This window comes from Lepus europaeus, chromosome 1 (assembly GCF_033115175.1).
Source record: "Lepus europaeus isolate LE1 chromosome 1, mLepTim1.pri, whole genome shotgun sequence".
NCBI classification, from domain to species: Eukaryota; Metazoa; Chordata; class Mammalia; order Lagomorpha; family Leporidae; genus Lepus; species Lepus europaeus.
The window spans coordinates 14,441,434-14,467,519 of NC_084827.1; the positions used below are offsets into that span (position 1 = coordinate 14,441,434).

General features: G+C 47.8%; 1 protein-coding gene across 1 annotated transcript; it reads right to left on the minus strand.

Moving 5' to 3' along the window:
• Positions 1 to 599: 599 nt before the first annotated feature.
• Positions 600 to 11,611, minus strand: AKR1B10 (aldo-keto reductase family 1 member B10). The gene is made up of 10 exons (XM_062198402.1): positions 11,467 to 11,611; positions 8,890 to 9,057; positions 6,755 to 6,871; positions 5,776 to 5,853; positions 3,718 to 3,840; positions 3,330 to 3,436; positions 2,847 to 2,928; positions 2,159 to 2,242; positions 1,522 to 1,604; positions 600 to 1,256 (listed from the first exon to the last, which is right to left on the minus strand). Exons 1-10 carry the CDS (start codon positions 11,530 to 11,532, stop codon positions 1,214 to 1,216), a joined length of 951 nt encoding a protein of 316 aa, XP_062054386.1. The 5' UTR covers positions 11,533 to 11,611; the 3' UTR covers positions 600 to 1,213.
• Between the last annotated feature and the right edge of the window lie 14,475 nt (positions 11,612 to 26,086).

The window sequence follows — 26,086 nt, forward strand, 5'->3', positions numbered from 1 at the left end:
AACTATGGAAACATGTTAGCATCTGTTGAATTTGCAAGGCGGGTGGCCAGTTGCTGTTCTCTGTACATTTCTATGTATAGGTAACATTTCCTAAAGAGAAATTAATAGAGAAAAAATGAAATGTTCCATATTAATGCCTTTGGTAAGCATGTCTCTGTTCAGACTCGCCTGTGTCCCAGCTGACTCCCTGGGATATGCCATGCCTTTCTCTCCGGGAACATGGCACCTTTGTGGATTTCACAGGCTCTGCCTGCAGTGTGTTAGAGGCAAAGTGAGAGGGCAAAAAAGGGAATGAGTAGAGGAAGGAAGAAAGAAAGGAAGAGAGAGAGGCCTGCAAAGTTAGGCAGGTAGGTGGGTGTCAGGAGGAGACAGGAAGAGGTTAACCAATTGCACGGAGCTCTCCCGGAGCCTGTCCGCCTTTGACATTTGGTTCTGTTCCTAACCACATGAGTGGCCTTGAGAAGCTCCTTGACTTTTCCTCTCCTGGAAAACGTGAATGATGAGAACGACTTCCTCGAAGGGGTTGCATCAAGGAGTCAGTGACTTCACCCATAAGAAAATATTGGCGCATAGTAAACTCACAATACATGTTGGTTACTATGATTATTTATTTATTTATTTATTTGACAGGCAGAGTGGACAGTAGAGGGAGACAGAGAGAAAGGTCTTCCTTTTTGCCATTGGTTCACCCTCCAATGGCCGTCGCGGTAGGCGCGCTGCGGCCGGCGCACCGCGCTGTTCCGATGGCAGGAGCCAGGTGCTTATCCTGGTCTCCCATGGGGTGCAGGGCCCAAGAACTTGGGCCATCCTCCACTGCACTCCCTGGCCACAGCAGAGAGCTGGCCTGGAAGAGGGGCAACCGGGACAGGATCGGTGCCCCGACCGGGACTAGAACCCGGTGTGCCGGCGCCGCAAGGCGGAGGATTAGCCTACTGAGCCACGGCGCCGGCCCTGATTATTTATTTTCTTATGTACATATGATCAGCATTAGCAGCGTTTCTGGCATTGGACAAGCATCAGATCAGATAAAAAAGTTTACCATTTGCTTATCCTAGTCGTACTTCACTGGCAGTCTGTGCCTGCTTGAACCTACAGCACTGCCTTGAGCCGGCCTACAACAGATACAGAGAAGTGAGGCCAGCATAGGACTCAGGTGGAGTTACACTCGAGTGAAGACAGAATCCAGCAGGTGGCCTCATCGGGGGACTCAGCTTCAGTACTCGGCATGGAAGGGATAGCCCTCCACATGAGACATGCTACAGAGAAAGACAAACAAAAAGAGTGTGTTCCACAAAAGCAACAGCTGGTCTCCAAGGCATTTTCTGGTGCACCTGTCACCTCTGTGCTCACAGACAAGCACCTGCAGGCTTCCCTTGGACTGGTGGGAGGAGTGGTCAGGAAGGGCAGGCAGGCAGTCCCTGGGGCACTAGAGGCACTCGCAAGGACAGCTCACACTCAGGGAGCCTCCCCCAGTTCCCGAAAACTCCTGGGGACCCTCCTAGCTCAGTTTGTGCTACTTACAAGTCCACGTGACAGGCCCTCCAGTTTCTGTTGAAGCTGAGGATGGTGGCCATCTCCTCGTCACTCAGCTTAAAGTCAAAGACCTGGAAAGTAAGGGTTGCAAGACATCACCAATTCTGGTAGAATATATGATCCAGCTCACTCCCATAGCATAAACTGGCCCCAGGGGTCTCTCCCATCATGTCCACTGAAGACAGGTTTTTCTGTACACAGAGACTGTAGTGTCTATAGGGTTTAGTGATCCAAAGGGAGGGAGCCCCGACTTACAGGCATAAAGCACAAGTGTGTGCCGTGTCTGCGCTCCCTAATGGGTCAACGGGTTCTTCCGAGATAATCTTTCAAGTACAGTCCCTACCTCCTCTGTGCTAGGAGGTGGGCATTTAGGCCAGAACAGCCTGTTCTTGTGCATGGCCCATGGCTCACCTGCTCAGGGCCAACCGGGGTCCTCTCTGTGGTGTGAGGTGCAGCCATGTCCATACCCCACAGGGCTTGACCAGTCACCGCCCCCAGCATGGCTGTGGCCATGGGTCAGCAATCTCAGCAGTGTGAGATTGATACTTGTTTGTTCCTGTTTGGTTAAGTTCAAGTGCAACCAGTGTCTCCTGTCCCCTCCTCGGCCGACCTGCCAGGGTCTTACCTGAAAGTTCTCGATGATGCGTGCCGGTGTCACGGACTTGGGAATCACAATCACATTCCTCTGGACTTGGAAGCGAATCAGAACCTGTGCAGAAGGGAAACCCGTGTTCCTCTTCCCTACAAGGAGACCTCCTTATGCTGAAAGGGAAAGCCACCTCTCTGTCCCACAGCACTGCAGACTTTGACAGTGGGCTCATGAACTGTGGGCAGCAACCTACATAGGAGACCCAGAATAAGCTCCTAGCTCCTGGCTTTGGCCTGGCCCAACTCCGGCCACTACAGCCACTTGGGGAGTGAACCAGTAAATGGAAGACCTCTCTCTGTCTCTCTCTGTGTATGTCTCTCTCTCTCTCTCTAACCCAGCCTGTCAAATAAATGAAATAAACCATTATTTAAAAAAAAAAAAAAAAAAGGAGGAGGACAGAGGCATGGGGCCATCAGGCTGAGAAGCGGCAGAGCTGGGATGGAATGCAGGCGCGAGACCCAGGCCGTGTGATTGCTGCTGCCAGGAAGCCGTCAGGGGACGCTGTGTTTCAGTGCCCCCGGATCTCCGGAGGTCCCCGCAGACTTCCAAGGAGCACTGTCAGGGACTTTTCTCCTCTTTTCCTCCCCTTCACCGGATTAAATGAAGACAACACAAGACTGGAAGAATAGAGTGATGAATACAAATTAAAAAACCCACTCTGTACCTGGGCTGCGGTTTTCTTGTGCTTTGCAGCAATCGCCTTAATCTTGGGATCCTCCAGCAGGGAAGGGTCCTCAGGCTTCGCCCTAGAAGCAGAAAGATGGCAGGGGTGAGGCATCACCATGGTGACCATATGCAGATGAGCACCACTCCAGTGCCCTCTCCAGGCCTTCTCCACCTGCGAGGCTAGCTCAAGGGCCTGAGGCCTTCGTGTCTTTCCCATGGGCGCTGCGGGCTCTGCAGGCACAGCACTGCGCACAGGTGGTTCAACTCCAGGTGGCTGAACTAGCGTGGTCTTAGACACTCAGGCACGTTGCCACGCTTCTCTTAATTCCCTTTCTTCTTCCCCAGCTATCATGCTATTTAGATATGCCCAACACATCGCCGTGAACACATTTTTCTTTCCAGCGGCTTAGTCTCACCCAGCCATTAGCCAATCATATTCTCAAGAGTATCAAGCAAAAGATCCAGTGCTCAGAAGCCTCACCAAGGTCTGTCTGGAGAGCCCAGGGGACTGTAGGCTGTGACAGTGATGCCCTTGGAGTGGCAGTACTGGATCAGTTTCTCTTGCGTGAGGTATGGGTGACACTCGACCTGAAAAAGCACACGGTCCTCATCACTCGGGAAGTTGGCCTGCTTCTGAGCTGCTCATACGGAGTAAGTTCCACACACAAAACAGACCACCGAGCAAAGCCAAACACGGCCCACTGTGGGACTTGCCGAACCACACCCAGAGATCTGTCTCCCACCTCCCCAAAGCATCCTGGTCCCTGACCCCTAGCTGAGTGAGATATGGCACATAGCACTGACCTTGCCTCCCACGGTTTAAGGAGTAAGAGGGCAAGACCCTCCCCCTTGTACTCAGCAGAATTTACCTGGTTAGTCACTGGCTTATGTTTCAGCCCAGGCTTGTTCAGGATCTGTTCGATCTGAAAATGGTTGAAGTTGGATACTCCAAGAGCTTTCACCAGCCCCTCATCCACCAGCTCCTCCAGGGCCTGTCACAGAAGGGAACAGCTTTTAGGCAGTTCTAAGGGGACCCAGGCTTGGCTTAGTCCTCTCTGAAGTAGGAGAAAGGACCCACTGCAGCAGGACTAGCGAAGCCCAGGCCATGAGTGCCCATCAAGGCTTGGTTCCAGCCCCACTGGCCCTTCCCAGTCTGAGTGAAAGCAAAAGTGAAGAGGAAAGGTCTACAGGTCTGCCACTCTTGCCTCACCCAAGCCCGTGCGGCCTGGGCTAGCTGGGGAAGAGGCTGTTGCCTGTGCAGACGCATACTTGTCTGAGTTCTGGGTCACTTTTCTCCCGCCCCAGCCACGGTTTGGTTTGTAGTAGGGGGAAGTCCATGCAGACTGACTGTGCCTGCAGGGGTACCCAGCAAAGGGGTTGAGTGGGGCTGAAGCCTGGACCCTGTCCACTAAATAGATTTCTTTTAGTGAATATATCAAAGAAGTATTTGAGACCATGTAGTTGGATAACGATCTGTATGATCATTAAGGCAAAAGAACTTGTGTAACACACACACACACACACACAGAATTTTTCAACCTGTGCTTTGCGCCCTCTTTGTAGGATGTGGGTTCAACCAGTTCATAGCTTACATGCATTTGTAGTTGGTTATATGATGAAGGTAGTGGATATGTATCACAAATTGTTGTCTTTCTGAAATTTTCCCAAGAGTACTGGATTCACTTTTTGCTTGTGAGATACAGTATTTCTAATAATCTATTTAGTATAACTCTGCATGACATAAATCATTGGGGTTTTTTAATTGCTAATTTTGACTTGCCAAATTTAACTACAAATGACACAGCCTTGATGAGCAAATCTAAAGGTTTTAGCACAGAGGTTTTACCCCTCTCTCAGTTATCACATCAGTTTTACATTTTATTGCTGCTGGCGTCTGAGGTTCAAGGCAGCAAGAATAGCATATGCTGTACTTGTGGGGACTTCTGAATAAATGACCCTCAGCACAGTGACAGTTAACTTCATCATGTCTACACGACACTCTTCAGAAAGACTGGGCGGGATACATCTTCACGGTATAAAGCATAGCACCAGCTCACTTCTGCACATGCCCCTGCACAGACAGCTGATAAAACAACAGTCACTTCTTGATGTCTCTCTGTCACTGTTCACCTACGGTTTGCTCCTTTGTTTTCTACTCCCAGCTGCAAGTGTGGCTTAAGAGAAACTTCTCAGAGAGAAACTTTCCTTCACTTATTTCCATTTTGAACATGAGTTATGTGAAATAGGCCATTTTGTGATCTGAGAAGCATGCACTCCTGTCCTCGGAAGTTCACATACACATTCCCTGTGTGCCAGGCACTTTGCTAGGGGGCCTTGGAGCTGAACTTGGGAGTCACAGAGAATGGGGTCTTATCGTAGCTCTTCCACACGCTTGGCCTATGACCTGGGCCAACCAACCTTTCTCGGTCTCAATACTATCATTTTTATGTAGAGAAAACAACCCTAGCTTATAGGGTTGAATGAAATTAAGTGGGCTCTATGCTAAACTTCCTGATATCTTCTCTATTTTAGTCTTTACCACATCCTGAAAGACACATGATATTAGAACGTATTGCAAGGTTTATTTAAGGTGAGCAAACTGAGGCTTCTAGGAGTTAACTAGTTTACCACAGATGACTCAGCTAAAACACATAGACCAGGCCACAAGCCCTGTCCCAAGCCCCTCTCCACAGTTTGAAAACAGCATGTAGAGTTCCCAAACTGGGGTGCAATGCAGTTTCATCTGGGGACTCCATGTTAGTCTTCACAGTGTAAATAGAGACAAATGGACCCAAAAGCCAAATGTATTAAGGAAGGAGTTAGAAGAACTAAAGAAAAACAGTGAAGAAATTCGATAGCATCTGGGACATAGACTATTGCACCCAGAGTGGAGTTGTCTGCAAACACAGTAAGAAGCTGGAACCTACCACCCAGGCATCCAGGAACGTGAGTTTACTGGTGAGGATGTTGCCTTTTTCGTCTTTGGGGAATAGTTCCTTCCCAGGCTGTAAATGCAGAACAAAAGCTTATTAGAGTCCACATCTGGGTACCTAATCCTCTGAAACAGGTTTCAGGATCCAACTGGTGCTCAGGTGCACATCTCCATAACAGTTTCCCAAGCTCAGAGTGCACACTGCAAGCGCATGAGTTTAAGTAAAATGTCCCTATCCGTCTACTGTAGCATCTAAGTGCTGATATTTTAGAAACTGCTGGGCTGACCTGAACATCCATGGTTAGCACATTCCAGAAGCCACCACCATGCCATGCACATGAACCTCAGATACCTACATCGCAAATACATCCTTGGAGGCAAACTTAAACTTCGCAATCAGTAGTTGGGAGGCAGAGCTCAAGGATGTGGTTTTCTGGGGGAAGATGTTGGTGCATCTCTGTGCTTGCAGCCCCAAGAAGCCTGGAGTTAGGGCGGTGCCTTCATTGTCCAGGCTGGCCGAAGCGGGAGAGGAGGGGGGTTCTTGGCCCTCCCACCCCTCAGGAGTGGAGCCTTAGGCAGGGAAGGCTGCGTCACAGATGCAAGCTGGACCTTCCAGCCTCTGCATCCTCGGGCTTTTCCTGAGAGGCCACTCCCAGGGTGTGCTTTGATAAACAAAAGGACTGAACCGGAGGTATCGCTAAGCAACAGTGTCCTAACAGGAGTCCTGGGAAGGCAACTATGGGCATGGCAGCGGCAGCTTTCTTGGGCTGCCAGAAATCCTGGCCTCTCTCAGGCACAGCTGCAAGAAAACCAGGCACGTCAGCAGCCACACATGGCTTCAGCCTCTCTTCCAGGCTCTGCCTTTCTGCTCAGCATAGAGGCGCCCACCTCCACTCCAAGTCTTGACATAGCTCTGGCTGCTCTCTCCTCGCATCTGCTCAGGATTAAAGGTCAGGGCAGTGAACAGCTCTCACCTGAAGGCCCTGTGGCCAGTGAATGAGATACAGGTCCAGATACTCCAGCTTCAGATCCGTGAGGGTCTTCTGAAAGGCTTCCCTCATCAGTTTTCTCTCAAAGAAGGCAGGCCACAGCTGCAGGGTGCAATGACAAGGCACTGGCGTCAGAGAACACCCCCAAACCTGGCTGAAGGCATTGTTCTAGAACTCCAAAACCAGCTCTGGCAACCCAGCCCACAACAAGCCAATCACAGACCCCGGGGTGGTGGAAGAAAGAAGGAGCTTATTTTTTAGCGCACACAGCAAGGAGTTCGGTAGCTATGGCTTAATTTCTAGACTCCCCCAAGGGATGAAGGGTGCTGAATTTTACAGCTGAAAGCTGAAACTGAGTACTATGTGATGTTCCACAGTGCGCACAGCCTTCCCCGGATTGGTCAGCAACCAGAGGCTGTGATGGTAAAGTGAGCTCCAGCCCACCTGGGATCTATAGGTAGGCTGGTTATGACTTGGTTCAATCAATAAAACATCTCAAAATGGAGTTTAGCAGTAGGATGGTGGCCAAAGAGGTGATAATTGAATTCTAACAATCTGGAGTCCTACAGGGATGGCCTGATCTTTGTACCAATCCCTTAAATGAATGAGTTACTCTTTAGTTAAGGTGTTGACTTGTAATCACCAGAGTGAAGAGAGAGGAACCACACGATAAGGGAGGATTAGTGTCTGATAAAGTCTACATCAAAGACATTAGGGACAGGGGCTGTTTCAGCAGGACTAGAGTGGGAAAGGGCCCATCACACTCATGCTCCCTGCTTGTGGATTTGCAGCCTGATCTAACCTAGGGATGGGCCATGTTTAATAAAACCGATTAAGATGAGGATTTAGTATGCAAAGTCATCATGACTCAGCAAGTCAATGACGCTTCTTAAAGGTTGAAGATAATTTTTTTCAACTCTTGGCATTATTTATGCTTCTTACATTGTTTAGCATATTGAGTCACTCATTCAGTGTTTATTTTTCTGTGTTGTTTCCTTCCTTGGCTGTTGACTCTCTGAGGACAGAATTGTGTCTAGCTTTTAAATTTTAAACACTCCTTTTAATGACCTGTGATTGCTTTCAAATTTACTAGATATGGGTGAGATGGTCATTTCTACATTTAATTGTTGTTTATAACCATTGTCTACATTACCACTAAACTAGGATCTTTTACAGGAAGGAAGGAAGGGAGGGAGGAAGGAAGGAAGGAAGGAAGGAAGGAAGGAAGGAAGGAGAACATCATTGCAAAGATTAAAAGAAACACAAGATAAGAGTGAGGAGGGAGGATGGAGGCGAGCGAAGGAGGGTAGGGTGGAAAAGACTACGTTCTTAAAACTATATAGATGAAAAATGTTCCATTTATCTAAATAAAAAATTGGAAATATATTTTAAATAGTCTTACATCTTTGGGGGCAGGTGGCCCTTTTTTTGTACTTCCATATCTCCAAACCTAGCAGACCCCAAGTGATGACTTTACAAGGAGTTTATCCAGACTTGGCCAGGGACACAGTGGGATCTATTTGCACTTTCCAAGTACTTGGGATTAGTGCTTTTTTAGCAAGTTATGTATGTATAATATGGCGCCAATGATTCTTAACCCCCTCACATCTAACATTCCCTCTCTTTTTTATAACATTTTTCTATCTCATTTTTGACTAGACTGAAATAAAAAGAAATCTGTATGTAGCAAAAAATGTTCTCACTGTTTTCCAAAACACCCACTGGCCGAGGATCTCAGGGCCATAGCCCCTGACAGCACAGTACCAAAAGGTGGGCGTCAATACCAATCCCTGACCTTGCCCTTGGCCTCTGATAGCCACTGGGAAGGCGGACTCCACTAACAGGGGACAAGGAGGCCAGGAGCAGCCCAAGGCTCACTGGCGCCCCCCCCCCCCCCCCGTGGGAAAACCAGCTCAGAGAGCGGGTGGCAGCGGCATCACTAGGATTCCAGTGCTGCTGTGGATGGGGAGCTGTGCGTGCAGGACTAGGAGAAAGGCCGAGATGAGAGGGCTGGGGGCGTGAGTACGGACTAGGGAAAGCTGGTGGAGTTCGCAGCGCTGCCCAGATCCCCACGCCTGGCTGCCCTGAAGTGGAGCCTCCCCCACACAGGCCACACGTGCCTTGCTAACGATGAAGAGGTCCTCCCGCTTCACGGCCTTCTCTCTGATCTTCTCCTGGATGGCTTCTCCCACCTCGTTCTCATTCTGATAGACGTAGGCGCAGTCGATGTGGCGATAGCCGGCGTCAATGGCTGCCTTCACTGCGTCCTTGACTTGGCCTGGAGGAGACTGAACAGCAACAGAGGAGTCACTGGGTGCTCGTGTCCCAGGCCCCTCCAGCAGGCTCCGCGTGGCCCACTGTCTCCAAACCAGGCCCCACTGGGCTCCGCGTGGCCCACTGTCTCCAAACCAGGCCCCACTGGGCTCCCGTTTTCCGTGGGACACGTAAGAGGTAAACACACTACGGAAAACTTTCCAAAATAAAAAAGATTAATTTTAAGACGATGGCCTCATGTTCTATCCTAAATGAAGTTATTTCCCGTGTAATGCAGGGTCATCCTGAAACACCCCCACCCCACCTGCCAATTTCTAAAGACTTGGCTGACAACCAGACTCTCAGCTATTTCAGGGGAATTTGCCCAGAGTTCCTCCAGGGGTGATTAAGATCTGGAAAACGGTCCCTAAAGATAAATCCACACCCCAACACATAGCAGGTATGTGGGCCTTGCAGATTATTCTCTCTAAACCCTGCCTGCAAAATGGCAATGATCAAACCCCTGCCTCCTAGCACCGCTGTGGTGTGGTGATTGTGTACCATAATGTGGAGAGGGCCGGCACTGTGGTACAGTAGGTTAATCCTCCACCTACAGCGCCAGCATCCCATAGGGACGCCAGTTCAAGTCCTGGCCACTCTACTTCTGATCCAGCTCTCTGCTATGGCCTGGGAAAGCAGTGGAAGATGACCCAAGTCCTTGGGCCCCTGCACCTGCATGGGAGCCCCAAAGGAGGCTCCTGGCTTCTGATCAGCTCAGTTCAGGTGGTTATGGCCATTGGGGGAGTGAACCAGGGGATGAAAGATCTCTCTCTCTCTCTCTCTCTCTCTCTCTCTCTCTGTCTGTAACTCTACCTGTCAAATAAATAAATAAATAAAATCTTTAAAAGAATGTGGAGAAAGTTTTTTTAGACCACCGCCTGATCCAAAGGTGGGCTCAGCAGATGCAGCCGTTATATAATCAGTTTCAGGAAGGGGGCAGATGGAAGTCTTTGTAAGAATGACGTCTCTTTTCCACGTTCAAGGCAAAAAGACAGACCTGGAAATACCACCATCAGTTCTAGCTTAACCAAGACAGTGAAGGAGGGGAATAAAGTATTTACAACCTCTGATAAAACCTTCTTTAAACCTCTTCCACATGAAAGAACAAACACAGGACAAGCACACAAAACAGAGACACACAGCCACCGCACTGCTGGGACAAGGAATTGCTACCAGCAACTCCGGGGCAACCCTGGGTCCCCTTCCAACTCCCCTTCCACCTCCGCTGATGAGCACACAAACTTGGAAACCGAACTCATCCCCACGGCTTGAAAACAACTCCCATCATAATCCTCACATCCCATCCTGAAAATTCAAGTCTGGTCCATGTCCCTGGGGGCGAGCAGATCCCCTGGAGATCCAGAAAGGATTAAAGATCACGTTTATCGAAGGTCGAAGCTCCCATGTGAGGCCAGTTCTGCTGTTCAAGCAAGAAAGCCTCGGCCTCAATCAGAGCCTGGTGCTCACCCACGTACACCAAGAATGCATCCAGACAGGAAACTCGTGCTGAAGCCAAGAGGGACCCCAGCCTCCAACCCAAGAGATGGCAAGGCGGGGTGTGAAGAAGCAAAGAGGGCCGCAGGACAAAGTGCCATCAGGGAGCTGTACCTTGAAGGCAGCGGAGGAGCACCCGGTACCTGGTTAGGTTAGGGCCTCATTGAGAGAAATGGGGGGGGGGAGCCAGCATTAGAAGACGCCACGTCAAACGTACCCCAAGAGGGCCAGAAGTCGGCTGCAGGTCAGGGAGCACTGGATGGGCCTTAGGGCCGGCTGAAATTAACACAGCTCCTGGGGGAAGGGGGCAGGGGCCAGGGAGAGAGCTGGGCTCTTGACTTCCAGCCTAGGCTCCGTGGCCTGAGCACCTCGGTGACTGTTGTGCACGGGAATCACCTGGAGGCCGGTTCAAGTGCAGGTGCCAAGTCAGGAGCCTGGGAAGGGGTCTGAGTTTCTGCACTGGGCCATACTGGGGGGTCTGCAGGTCCCATGCTCACAGCGGAGGAGGGGACGGCATGGGATGTCAGGATCATCTGCGACCTCTCCTCTCAACCGCCCAGGAGCAGCAAACACATAAAATGCTGGGCCCCTTTAAGTGTCACAGAGCCAGGGAACGTTTTAGTAGAAGCCGCTACAAAAGAGAAAATGCTCTAGAAAACAACTGTGCCCATGTGTGTGTGTGTGTGTGTGTGTATTTCGATACTTGCTAGCAAACTACTGGAAAAAGCCAGCCTGGAACTCTGAGAAGTGGAAACAACTGCTGCTGGCTCCTGGAATGGATCTCGCCCTTGCAAAGCGCCCAGCCAACCCCAGGAGGGCCTTCCCACCGAACAGAGAGGAGAGGGAGCCCTAGGCCGAGGGAGGAAGATGGCCCGAGGCGTGCACTTTACCTTCCAGGTGCCCAGGCCCACAATGGGCATTTTGGCTTTGGTGCTGAGCTCCACGAAGGTGGCCATGGCTGGTGCGGAGTCTGTCCTCGCCTGCTGCTGGACGGCTTCCGTCCTTTTTAAGCAGGCTGTCTGCCAGGGGTGTGTGGGGGGAGGAGCCAGGCCGGCCCTGGGCAAGCGCATGCACAGGAAGTGGGTTCCATCCAGCCTTCTGTAAAAGAGATTACAGTGAAACGAGTTTTGAACAAGGGCAGCCTTGGGCAAGGTCTCCCTGGCACCAAGCCATGAATTACTTTATGAGTGACACTTGGGGATTGTTAACTTAAACGACCTACAGAGAATTCTCCCCATACGTTCAGCAGGTGCTGGGCTATGTGCGCTCTAGTCAGCCCTGTTCACAGAGAGGAGGCTGAGATAAGGGGAAGTATTTCAAGCAAAGTGAGGCCCATAACAGCCATACGTTGAAGGGTCACTAGAGATTACACAGGCAGTTCTGAGCAGCTCCTCTCCGGGGCATTTTTTTGTGGAAGGTTGCAGTGGCCTTGAGCAGGTTTGAAATCCTGGCAGGATCTTTGTGAACGGATCTTATCTTTGATGAAGACCTCCGGGCTTCATCAATCATTGTTTTTGGCGAGGGCTTGACATGAGTGACCCCAACTGAGTCTGACAGCTTTCGTTAATTTCACCTATTGCTTTCGTTTGCTAATTAAATAAATAGAAAATAGAAGTGCAAATATTTTTATTTGTACCTATCAGATTCCCCAGCATGAGAACTAATTTCCTGTTGACCACTCGGACAGGATCTTTCTCTGCTCATATCTTTCATTTGTTTATTTAGGATTTGGGGACCATACCAGTTGTGTTTATAATTACTTTTAAAAATCTTGTGCCTTTTTTTTTTTCATTTTAAAGAATAGTACTTTACTGAATAAGTTTTATTCACAGAAAAATAAGCTTTAATCTACGATGAATGCCAGATTATACAGCAGAAAACAATTTTCTTAGTTTTCCATACTGATGGAAAGATTTCTACTAAATAATAAACAGTGATAACATTATATTCACAAATATAGTACTCTGCCTCAAAACATTTCACAATTATTCACAATACTAATACAATAACATAAGAATCATTCACTCTGTCAGGTTAAAGTTTAACTAAGAAAAAATGCAAAATCTAACAGAAATTACATTAAAGCTTTTATTACATCAAATAAAAAATGCAAATTTGTTACTTAGACAAAACTGTAAAATATACTTATATAGTTCTTTAAATGTTATGTACTGATACATAAGAATGTAGTAAATCCCAAAAATCTGTATTTCATACCTGCAAGCTTTAGACTTCAAAACAGAATCTTACCACCCAAATACTAGTGTCGTATTGACCAATTTGAAGAAATAGGTATTTAAGATTGTCCTGCTGTATCAATTACAAAGTGTCACCTAATATGCAATGAAAGCTAGGGCATAATGGAAAGAAAAAAAAGCTTTGCTGATAGGATGCTGTATACTCATTATAGAAAATGCAAGTGGGGCTGGCGTTGTGGCACAGTGGGTTGAAGCCCTGGCCTGAAGCGCCGGCATCCTATATGGGCACTTGTTCTAGTCCTGGCTGCTCCACTTCCGATCCAGCTCTCTGCTATGGCCTGGGATAGCAGTAGAAGATGGCTCAAGTCCTTGGGTCCCTGCACCCACGTGGGAGACCTGGAAGAAGCTCCTGGCTTCGGATCAGCGTAGTTCCAGCTGTTGCGGCCAATTGGGGAGTGAACCATCGGATGGAAGACCTCTCTCTTTCTCTGCCACTCCTTCTCTCTCTGTGTAACTCTTTCAAATAAATAAATAAATCTTAAAAAAAAAAAGAAAATTCAAGTAATGGAGATTATAAACAAGGTAAAACATGAATCGCTGCTCAAGAGTTCAATGCCAGAATGCCATTTCCCCAGGCACTTTTCTGTTTTATCTGCATGTATATGTATATTGCTCTCTATATTACATATATAATTTTACTATGCTGCATTGCAGTTTTAAAGTTAACACACATTTTTGTACATTTATTAAAACTTTAAAATTGCTTTTACATCAAAACTTTTTAATCGTTATTAACAAGCTGTTTCATTAATCTATCATCATTTATTCTATAACTTCCCCTATCTTAGTCATTTAGGTGTTTTCCAGTTTCTATTATAAATAAATAACATCTTAAGGAATTTCATTGTTAATAAAGCTCTGGACACATGTGGCTAATTCTATTGAGCAATATCTCTCTTAGTTTTCATGTGAGAAATGGATCAAAATTGTCTATTTTCCCTGAGTGGGAAGTTTCCCTAGTGCCATTTAGTAGAATACACATTCTTGCTCTGCTGTTTGTGATGTCTCGAGTAATCATTTATAAAGTGCTGAGAACTTTCTAAATCTTTTTAGATTTAAGATTTTGTATTCTAATTTTTAATGGTGTCAAAGTAATAGATGCTTTTTGTTAAAAAAAAAAAAGAGAGAGAGAGAACACAGAAACGGGTATTAAGAAAATAAAAAAAGCATCCATACTGCCATGGTTAGAGATGATTATTGTTAACAGTAGGGGGCTTATCTGGGGACACCCAGCTGAGCCGGGCATTCCCATTCCCACGAGAGCTGTGCCCATGCGCCACGGTCTAGGATGGACACCCAGACTCCAGGGGAGCTGCAGGAGGTCTAGGTGAGTGAGGCCAAGGGGAGCCCACTCACTGGATGACCCTGAGCCCCGGGACAGTGCAGTGAGGGCAGCCCCGTGGAAACCGGCCACAAGTGAGCCCACACGTATCTCGTATGACTATGCACAGCCTGTGCATTGTGTGCAGGGGAGCTGGGGGAGCGCTCCGGGGTGGGTTCTGTGGCTAGGGATTCCACGCTGCTGGAGACATGAGAAGGGAATTCTCTGCTCTATTAGTACCTAGTGCTGCATAACAACTCAGCCCAAAACCTAAACAGCTGAAAACAACATCAATTAGCTCACAGTGTCTGTGGGTCAGAATTCAGAGGCCGCTCGGCAGGTGGTTCCAGCGCCGGTTCTCTCTGGTTCGGTCAAATGTCAGCCACTTGAAGGATCCACTTGAAAACAGTCACTCACGAGGAAGTTTGCAGGTGGCCTCGGCTCCTCGCCACCTGCATCTCTCCACCTGCATCTCTCCACAGGGCTGCCTGAGCATCCTGGCAACATGGCAGCCGGCTGCCCCCGGAGCAGGTGATCAGACAGGAGGGACCCAGGAGGAGCCCACAAGGCCGCGTCAGCCCTGCTCGCCAGCGCCGGCTGAATTACCGGTGAGTTTCCGAGAACAGTCCACACTCCAGGGCAGGGGAATCAGAGAACCTGTGGACGGGTTCTAGAGCACGCACGTCACAATCACCTGGGGAGCTCTCAACTCCTGACTTCCACGCACAAGGGCTTCACACTGGCCTGGCACTGAGTCGTGGACTTGTTTTTTAGCTAAGTGGATGCTTTATTGAAATATAACAGAGACCTACACAAGCACTTAGAAAGCGAGCATGGGCTTATCAATTTCACACTCTCCTAGCCGAATCCAGAAGAAGCTCAATGATACAGACACAAAAACCCCTTCACACCCTCGCCCACTCATCTCCCAGCGCACTTTGGGCTACCAGTGCCCTGACTTCTAACCCTACACAGCAGTAGCTGTTGGTCGTGAATCTTACCCAAATGCGTCCATGGAACCCTATCTTTTGTGTGTCATTTTGTGTGGCTGCTTTCCCTGGGAAGAATGCTTACGATACTCACCCCCTTGGCTCAGTGTGGTACGGGAACAAAAATCAGGCTCAGGCTGCTTGACACTGGGCTGACAGTGGGCCAGAGAGGAGAGCTGATCGTGCCCCCCAGCTCTGTGGTCCCAAACATGGTCTTCCCAATCAGCAGGTCAGCAGGAGGACTGTCAAAACAGGCAGGTCCCGGAGGGCAGCTGGGGAGGGAAATGGGTGTAGTCGACTGATGACTGACTGACTGACGGGCAGTTTTCCAGGGTGGGTTTTGATAGTCATCCTGATGCCAATTAGGTGAAAGTCTCTTTGGTATGAAGCTTGGGGGTTTGTGGCTGGCGGTCATAAATTCCTCCCTTATCTGAGGGCTGCCATTCTAGACATCTCCCCTCCGCTAACTCCTCCAATTCTTGGGCAAGCATTATTCATCGACTGAACAAACTTTCTGATTAGTCACAAGTTTAGCAAACTAGCTTTTGCTACTTAAGAGGTGAAGAGGGAAATGAAGATGTAGGTTTTTGGTTTTTTTTTTTTTTTTTTTTTTCTGACAGGCAGAGTGGACAGTGAGAGAGAGAGACAGAGAGAAAGGTCTTCCTTTGCCGTTGGTTCACCCTCCAATGGCCGCCGCGGTAGCGCGCTGCGGCCGGCGCACCGTGCTGATCCGATGGCAGGAGCCAGGTGCTTATCCTGGTCTCCCACGGGGTGCAGGGCCCAAGCACTTGGGCCATCCTCCACTGCACTCCCTGGCCACAGCAGAGAGCTGGCCTGGAAGAGGGGCAACCGGGACAGAATCTGGTGCCCCGACCGGGACTAGAACCCGGTGTGCCGGCGCCGCAAGGCGGAGGATTAGCCTAGTGAGCCACGGCGCCGGCCTGTAGTTTTATTTTTAATTGATTATTGATATGGTTGTATTGTATTCCACTGGGGAGAAAAACCACATGTGTTCCATGAAAAGTTCACAATAGTTTCATCCTATTATTGATGAGCACTAGGGATGTGTCCAGTTTAGGGCTATTATGAAGATGTGATACTGTACACACACACACACACACACATATATATACACACATATATATATACATACATATATATATATATATATATATATATATCTTTTGGTGAATTTATGTTTCCATTCCGTGGGAATGGAATAGCCTGCATTGTAACAAGCTCCCTAGGGGACTCCAAGGTACTTTCCAGGTTAAGAAAACCTTTTCTAGAATGGAGAGTGTGTTCTAAGCACCATGCCAATGGTGTGGTCTACCAGCTGAATATGGCCCCTGAACCAGCCGCGGTCATTGTTAAACATATATTTTCCTGTGTCTGTGGAACCAGACTAGGGAAGAGAGGATAGTGGCTGATCCTTGGGGATCTACCCATTTTAACAAAAAAACAAAACCATTGTTACACCTATCACATTTGGACAATGATTGCGTTCGCCATATTGCAAAGAAGGAAATCCAGAACCAAGAACTTTTTTTGACCCAAGATCTTTTGGAGCTGATGAAAGTGCAACTACTGAAGGGCGTGATGGTGGGCCTTTGTGTTCTGTGCTGCCTTCGCTGAGGATTTCTGGGTAACAAGTCCTCCTTTCAGGCATGTGTCCTTTTGAAAGCCTGCTGCAGGAGTGAGCCTGTGGCACCCTCCCATACTGCACTGCAGGCACGAGTCCCAGCTACTTTGTCCTTATTCAGCGTCCTGCTACTGCTCCCGGTGAGGCAGCAGACAATGGCCCACACGCTTGGGCCCCTGCCATCCATGTGGAAGACCCGGTCTTTAGGGCTCCTGGCTTCAGCCTGGCTCAGCCTTAGCTGTTATAGAGTGAACAGCCTTAGCTGTTTTGGGGAGTGAACCAGCAGAAGGAAGGTCTCTGTTTTTCTGACTCTCTCTCTGCTTTCAAATAAATAAGTAAATAAAACTTAAAAAGAAAAAAAAAAGAAAGCTTGCAATAAGAATGGAGATAGATTTTTCATAAAATGTGGTGACTCACGAAAGCATGCTATTAGATGTTAATCTCTGGGGTTGATCGGATCTGTTTCCTTTACTCACACGGAAGGAGGAGCAGAGTGTGGATGAAGTCAAGGCCACGGCGTTCTAATCAGTGACACGGAGAGTGCTCGGACGAATTTCCCGCTGCTTTGTGCAACACGAACAAGCAGCTCTCCAGTCCTGTTCGTCCTTACCCAGCCAGAGGAGTCTCTCCTAACTGCAGGAAAGGCCCCTTCTGCTCCTCTGGCCCTGGCCTGCAGCAGCCCATGCGTCCCTGTCTGGCTGCTCACTGGGCAGTGGATACTCAAGGCCTTCAGTCCGCTGAGCCAGCTTGCCCTCCAAATCAGGGCACGCCCCCGGGCCTTCTCCTGCTTGCACAGTTTCCAATCCACTTCCTAACCCTTCTCCTGCAGGCTGGAGCCTCAGGCTTCCTAGGAAACCCTCGCCCCAGGCGCAGTGTTGTGCAAGCAGGGAGGCCCTTCCTAGCTGAGCTCAGCCTGCGGCAGATCCTCAAGCAGGTTTGCCGGGTGTTGTGTTCCACTGCCACATCCCAGGGCCACCTGTGACATCTGTCGACCCTTGTAACGGTTGCCCCTTTTCATTAAAAAAAAGAATTTAAATATATTTGATATAAAAACTGGAGTTTATTATATATTTGTTGTTATTCATGTTTTTCTTCTGAGTTTAAAGAAATCAAAACATTTCCATGGGTGCCTGAGTATCTCGGGCCTTAGACGCGGTCAGTGGGTCCGGAACACAGCCCCTACTCCAGATATGCAGCCTCGTTCTTTTCTTACAACATTTGCAACATCTTAACAGGCTGTATCCTGGGACAGAGTTGTAGGTTTACAGAAAATACTGAGGCATCATTATTAAAGCCCACACTAGGGCTCACTCTCTGTGTTGCACATTCTATGGGATTTGACAAATGTACAGTGACACCATCCACCATTATGGTATCAAACAGCACAGCTTCAGTGCCCTAAAAATCCCCCTTCACCAGCTGCTTATTCTCCCCAGTCGCCACTGAGCCCCTGGCGAGCACTAACCTGTTTCCTATCTCTGTCGTTGTAGCTTCCCCAGTGTGTTGTATAGCTGGAATCATAGACAGCCTCTCTGTGTTGACTTCTGACACTTAACAATGTGTATTTCAGGTGCATCCAAGTCTCTTTATTGCTTGATAGCTCATTCCCTTGTCACCAGCTAGTATTCCATTGTCTGGCCTTACCACAGTTTATGTATCCAAGAACCTAGGGGCATCTAGGTTGCCTCCAAGTTTTGGCAGTCATGAGCAGAGCTTCACAATTTTCTGCGTGGTCACCATGAGTCAGAAAACTCGTCACAATGAGAAGTTGGAAAACTGAGTTTCTTTTGGTGGAAAGAAAGAGCCCTGCTAGGGGGAGAAAGGACGAGTGAAGGGGGGTGTTCTTCCCCGTGCTTGTTTCCTCTGTGAAGGGGGGTCCAGGGAAGAGAGGTGAGCAGTAGCGTCTCAGTTCAAGAGTTCAACGATGGATTCGTTTTAGAGTTGAACCTGACCTGGTTAGAGCCAGCTGTGACGAGTTGCATAGCCAGTGCGCCAACAGATAGAACACAGGCCGCTGGCCTGCCATGGTTCTCCCTTGCTCACAAGTTGGTTTGGGATAAATTTTGAAGTGGGTAGTAAGATCCAGGCTGCGGATTTTGACATTAGCTCCTGAAGATCAATTGGCATGATATTTTGCACCTATGAAGTGAAAAATCTTGATGTTTCATTAACGTTTGTTAAAGTTCCTACTTGAGCTTTAACATCACACGCATGTCTCATAATTGAGTAGCCATTAGGTTTTATGAATCTACACATGGACCAGCTTGTTGTCCCAGCGATATTGGCCATGTAAGTATTGTGGATTTGGTAAATAGTTTGTGACTCAAAGAGTAAAGAAAGGTGTATTATCTCTGGTGACATTTCTTCTAAGACCACCAAAACTGTGAGTCAGCAAGAAAGGCACATATCTTGGAATACGTAGTACAGTGCTACTTTTACCCCATTTTCTTGATAAAACAAGTTACAGGTCAGCACAGAGCCAAGGAATGGCAAAATGGACTCTACCCTTTCATGGGAGTGGTAGCAAGGAATCTGTGGCTATACTCCATCAACCCCAGCAGACTTTAATAAGAGCTTTCATTAGGTACTTTCTAGCTCTCACATGAGTGGCAGGGACCCAATTACTTGAGCCATCACAGGTGTCTTCTAGGGTCCACATTACTAGGAAGCTGGAATCAGGAGACAAAGCCGGGAGTCAAATCCATGTACTCCAATATAGGACACAAGCATCTTACCTGGTGCCTTAACCAGTAGGCTAAATATTTGCTCTTTTGTATTGTTCGTGATTTAAAATTCATTTTATCTGACATGTCATGCATTTTTTCCCTTGTTCCTTTGAATTCTCTTTATTTTTAAAAATATCATTTATCTATTTATTTGAAACAGTGATGGGACTGGGGTGGGTGTGGGGCAGAGAAAAAAGAACGAGAGGGAGAGAGAGAGAGAGAGAACTTCCATCCACTTGTTCACTTTCCAAATGGCCACAACAGCTAGGGCCAGGCTAGGCCAAAGCCAGGAAGCAGGAATTCTGTATAGATCTCCCACATGGGTAGCAGGGGCCCAAGTACTTGGGTCACCTTCCAGGTGCATCACTAGAGGGCTAGAGTGGAATTCCGCACAGCAGCCAGGGTTTGAAGGAGCAGTCCCCTTCGGGGTGCCAATATCATAAGCAGTGGCTAGACCTGCTGTGCCACCACGCTGGCCCCTAGCTATCTGCATTATTTTGCATCTCATTAAGTTTCCTTAGGATAAGGAAATTATTCTATAATTATTCTAAATCCTTTTCAGGCATTTCACACTTAAATTGGGATCTTTCCTGGAGAATTATTCCGTTCCTTTGGAGGTGTCATGCCTCCTTTCTTCTTCATGTTCCTTGTGCCCCAGCACTTTTGGTGTAACAATTCCTTCTCCCAGTTTGTGGAGTAGCTTCCACTGGGAAAGACTTGTTTAGCAGGGGTGGAGGGTGTCAGATGGGTAGGTGTTTTGGCTTTGCTTTCGGTGTTCTTTGAAGTCTAGCCTCTGTGGGGTTCTTCAGCAGTTGTCAGTGTCAGCAGTATCGATGAGTGTTTCAATTGTCGAGACTTGCGCAAATCATGGATGTAGTGGTGCAACTTATAGTGGGTGGGGCAGGTCCCGCAGAGCCCAGTGCTGTCAGCACAAGGGGTTGTGATGGCAGCCACCAGGGTCCTTGTCCTGCAGGAGGCAGAGAGAACTACTCCCAGGTGCTGCCGGGCAGGTGCAAGAGATGCTGGGCCGCAGGAAGTGGGCGGGTCATCCTCATTATGCAGTACATTTTTATGACTGGAGTATTTTGTAAACTTTTATTATTTACATATTTTATTTGAAAGGCAAACAGACAGAACTCCCATCCACTGGTTCATTCTCCCAAATTCCTGCAACAGCTAGGCCTAAAGCCAAGAGCCTGGAGCTCCATCTGGGTTTCCCATATCAGTGGCAGAAAAATCAAGCATTTGAGCCATAACCTGTTGCTTCCCGGGGTGTGTATTAGCAAGAAGCTATAATTAGGAGTGGTCCCCAGACTCCAGCCTCAGCACTCTGATGTGAAATGTGGACATCCCAAGCAGTATCTTACCTGCTACAGCAAACACCTGCTCCTGCTTTAAGTATTTTTACTTTTCACTCTATCGTATTTCCCTGCAACAAACATATATACAAAACTTTATTTATTTATTTATTTTTGACAGGCAGAGTGGACAGTGAGAGAGAGAGAGACAGAGAGAAAGGTCTTCCTTTTGCTGTTGGTTCACCCTCCAATGGCCGCCACGGCAGGCGCACCGCGCTGATCCAAAGGCAGGAGCCAGGTGCTTCTCCTGGTCTCCCATGGGGTGCAGGGCCCAAGCACTTGGGCCATCCTCCACTGCACTCCCGGGCCACAGTGGAGAGCTGGCCTGGAAGAGGGGCAACCGGGACAGAATCCAGTGCCCTGACAGGGACTAGAACCTGGTGTGCCAGCGCCGCAGGCGGAGGATTAGCCTGTTGAGCCACGGCGCCGGCTAAAACTTTAATATGCTATATTTCCTGTTACCATAAGTTTATGCAACTTGGACAATTTTTTTTTCTGAATCAATTTATCATTGTAAATAATGTTGTATTGGTATAGAATGATTTTATACATCAAAATTTAAATTCTAGATAAATTATTAAATATCTGAACAGTTTCATTGGAAATCCATCTCTAAGATAAATGGAGCTTTTTAAAAAATTAGTTTATATTTTTACCTGTGCTGTGAATGTTAACTCCAGCAGGCTTAGAATTATGTGGAGGCATTTGGCTAAAATAACAAATGTACTTTACAGAGCACAAGGTTCAAAACAGCGATTAATAGTGTTGCTTTGTGACTTTCCATTGGAAGAATGGCAGGCGGTTTATGCCAGTTCACTAGTATTATTTATTGACACCAATGAAACTGAAGATTTGCAGCTCAGGAGAGACTCGCGGAGGGCTTTGCCTTTATTGCTGATTATGTGGGAAAAATGCTGATGCTGCCAGAAAGATCAAAGAGACGCTGGCTGAGACTCCGTTGAGACTCCCGGTACCTAGGGAATCTGTACCTGTATGGGCGGTTCCTGGTCCAAGGGAGAAAGTATCTTGGGACAACCCTAACAGAGGGAGAAAAACGAGCCACTTCTAGGCTGGAGAGAGCCTTTGACTGTGATTTACAGTCCTATTAGTGCTCTTTCTAAATTGTATTCTTTTCCTGTAAAAACCTGTGGACGTGTGAGCATTGTCATTTTGGATTCTTCTGTGAGTCATATTTTGCATTTGAACCCCATTTAGCTGTGGAGATCCATGACTTTTTACAAATGTGAAGGTAAAATAAACTAACTTCTGTTTTGTGCAAAGGCACACTATGTTGCTGCCTAGGCCTGGTAACACACTGCTTGGGCTAACAGAATTAGTTTAAGAAGACAGGGATGCTACTCTGGAAGGAATAAAAATAACTCTGGTTAAAACTCGAATGTATGATACAAGTGCATACAGTGATGGCATTTCTATTATCTGAATACGTAATTGGTATGCATATAATACCTCAATGGAAGTTATCCCCCTACTGGGTAAAGTGGGAAAAAATACATGGTAGATTTGTTTTCCATGCAGTATTAATTGGGCATGCAAACTGGGAGCCTTTAGGGTTGCCTAAGCCAACTCAGGTAGTAAATGTGAAACACAATCAAAGACCAATAAGAAATCGCAGCCGTAATGAGGACTTAGCTGTGAGCACCCACAAGCTCAGAGTGTGATGGCTCAGTGTGGTCAGTAAGGAAGGCTGATGGCTGATGGAGAACAGCAGAACAGAGTCCTCAGCTGCCCCACCAGGAGCCAACATGACCCAGACTATTCAATCGATACAATAAGCAAAAGGTGAGGTATTCTGTAATCGGTCTAGCTAATTCATCTCTCTCGGCATCAGTCACCAAAAAGAGCCAACCAGAGTCATCACTTAGGTCCTTACGCGTGGAAGAGGGAAGGAGAGGAGAGGGAACGAGAGCATGAGAAGGACTCAGTCAGACGTCGCCGGCCTTGAAGATGGAAGAAGAGGGTCAGGAGCTGAGGGATGCAAGCAGGTGGGCTCTAGAGGCGGGAAGAGGCAAGGAAGTAGATTCCTCCTCCTCCCAGTAAGAATGTGGCCTTCAGAGCTGTGGCACAGCGGGTTAAAGCCCTGGCCTGAAGCACCAGCATCCCATACGGGCGCTGGTTCGAGACCCAGCTGCTCCACTTCCCATCCAGCTCTCTGCTGTGGCTGGGGAAAGCAGCAGAAGATGGCCTCAGTCCTTGCGCTCCTGCACCCACGTGGGAGACCTGGAGGAAGCTCCTGGCTCCTGGCTTTGGATTGGCACAGCTCTGGCCGTTGCAGCCAATTCGGGAGTGAACCAGCAGATGGAAGACCTCTCTCTCACTCTCTCTCTCTCTCTCTCTGTAACTCTGACTTTCAAATAAATAAATAAATCTTTAAAAAAAAAAAAAATAGAATGTGGCCTTGCCAGCACCTCGATTTTAGCCTGGGAGAAACGTGTCGACTCTGAACCTACAGAAGAGCAAGACGAGTCCACAGTCTTTTAAGCCATTAAGTGTGTGGTGACTGAGCACAGCCGCAATAGGGCGCTAATTCAGTATGTACAAAGGGAGGCACAAAGTAATTATACTGCAATCATGTCTGACTCATACTGTAATCGCGAGTGCAGAGTACTCCTTACTGTATTATAGTAACTATTGAACTACTACTAATTGCACTGCAGTACTTGTGAAGATAAGTCCACGCTCAAATTCTGGGGACATTGAATTAAAACCCCTGTAAGACGTTCTTTCTATGGAGAATTGGTCTAAAGAAGACTTAGATTTCGTAAATGATAAGATTGATGATGGTTCTTAATTACTCAGCAGAGACATCAGATAAAGTGCATGGCTGTAGATCAGGGAGACAAAAGTTCCTTCAAAAATATGAGAAGCTTATGTGGAGTTTTTAGGTAATCCAGCTGTCTGTTTAAATCAACTGCTGGGGTCAGCACTGTGGCATAGCAGGTAAAGCCGCTGCCTCCAATGCTGGCATCCCATATAAGCACCAGTTCGAGTCCTGGCTGCTCTACTTCTTATCCAGGATCCCTGGGAAAGCAGTAGAAGATGGCCCAAGTGCTTGGGCCCCTGCACCCACAAGGGATACCCGGATAAAGCTCCTGGCTCCTGGCTTCGGTCTGGCCTAGCCCCAGCCATTGTGGACATTTGGGGAGTGAACAGTGGATGGAAGATCTCTCTCTCTCTCTCTCTCCTTCTTTCTCTGTAACTCTGCCTTTAAAATAAAATAAATCTTAAAAGAAAAATCAGTTGCTCATTGGATATTGAAAATGACTGGCATCTGCATGTACATTTTGGTCTGATTCTGCAGTGCTATAAGACTAGGCTTTGCCATCAAACCAGGAGGGATTGCTTTTTTGTGGAAGACTTTGACCTTGGAAGCTTAGGATGGACGGGGCTATTACAGTTCATTCCAGCAGGCCCAGAGTTACTGCCATCAGCATGGTAACTCCATGATGATATACATTATTGGCACCTGCTATTGGCAAGACCCCAGGGAAGCCTGACACCGCGGCTGGTTATGTCTGCAAGACCAGCAGGTAGGAGGACTTAGCCTGGATGCCAGGAGCATCTGAGAATCGACACCTTCCTCCATTCTCGCTCCCACATCCCTCAGAAAGTCCCGGGCAGGACCACAGTGCTCATGTAGGTATAGAATAAGGGAAGTGAGGGATGGACAATGGGAGAATAGGTGGCATTGACTGCTTTCTCTGTGCACCTGACCTTTTGAGATATGTAAATATCCTCGGCTAAGCCTGCAAGGAAAGTACTGGCCATGCAGGAGAAGGGAGAAGGCATAAAACAGTTCTGAAGGCAGTTGGGTAGTAAAGGACAGAGGCCAAGCTGGTCTCTTGGAGATTTGCCCCCCACGAATCTCTTAACACCCCGAGTTTGACAGCATGCATGCAAATCAAACACAGAAGCCATGGTCTTGCAGAGAGAAAGCTTAGTAGGAGGGGCCGAGGCAGGGAGCTCACGAGTCCGTTACGAGACACGGTCTCTGTCCTTGTACACGTGTTGGGGCAGGTCTGCCCCATGCTCAGAAAATGGTGGCCTTGGCCCCACGCTTCACCCTGGTGGTGACACAGGCACGATTTGCTGACCGGTTTTGACTGTTTTTTATTTTAATTTTATTTTTCATACAAATTTCATGTATTTCATATATACAGATTTAGGAACATAGTGACACTCCCCCCCCCCTCATCCCACCCTGCCCTCTCTCCAACCCTACCTCCTCCTCCCTCTCACATTTCCCACTGTTAATTTTTATAAAGATCTGCTTTCAGTTTCCTTAATGATCGTATAGTTAACCCAACACTAATTAAAAGAGTTCAACAAGTACTATGAAGGGGGGGGGGGGGGAGAACACCATTCTTCGGTGGAAGAGACAAGGGCTGTAAACAACCATTGAATCTCAAATGTCTATTCTATTATACTTAGTGAAATAAGCCAGTCCCAAAAAGATAGATATCATAGGTTTTCCCTGACCCCAAGTACCTCAAATGTAATGTACTGGAGTGAAACTGACTGGTTTTGTAGGGAAATTTCAACAGTGTTTCCTACTGTTTTGCAAGACAAGCTTCAGGTTTTGACTGGCTCAGTCTCTTAACCCTGTGGGGTGTGGTTTTACTCCTCCCTGCTTTCCTCTTTGGCTTCTGGTAGCTGAATTGTCTTGTGGGTTTTTTTTTTTTTAATATATATTTTTAATTTATTTAACTTCACTGTATTTGAAGAAAAAAAAAAAAAGACACAGATCTTCCATCTGCTGCTTCACTTCCCCAGTGCCTGCCACAGCCAGGACTGCCTTTAAAATAAATGATTAAATTCATCTTGCAAATCACAGTAATTGGTAGGGCTGCCCTACTGCCCTTCCTCTCCCTCCTGCCAGCCAGGGAGCTGCCTTTGCCTTTGAGTAACGGGATTGCAGAGGCTACAGTTAGACATCCTGGTCTTGAAAGAGATCTGCCAGCACCCCACTGAGTGGGGCAGCGTTGGCCTTGACCCAGGAACCCCACGAGGTGCTGCACTGCACGACTTAGGTGATCTAGTGCCAGCTTCTGCGCCCCCGGTGTGGCTCACTCACTGCTTACCAGGGACAGGGGGCTTCCTCCCCGAGGGCCACAGAAGGCCACGAAATCATCTGGTCTGGCCCTGCCAAGGCAGCCACAGGCAGGACCCAGAATTCAGTCAGTCCACAGCAGGCTAGA

Coding starts and splice junctions, on each gene's coding strand:
- AKR1B10 (XM_062198402.1), bottom strand. CDS start 11,532: ATGGCCACCTTCGTGGAGCTCAGCACCAAAGCCAAAATGCCCATTGTG. Junction 3,437..3,717: donor ATAAGCCAGTGACTAACCAG/GTAAATTCTGCT, acceptor GTGCTTTTTCAG/GTCGAGTGTCACCCATACCT. Junction 1,605..2,158: donor GCATCATCGAGAACTTTCAG/GTAAGACCCTGG, acceptor CTTACTTTCCAG/GTCTTTGACTTTAAGCTGAG.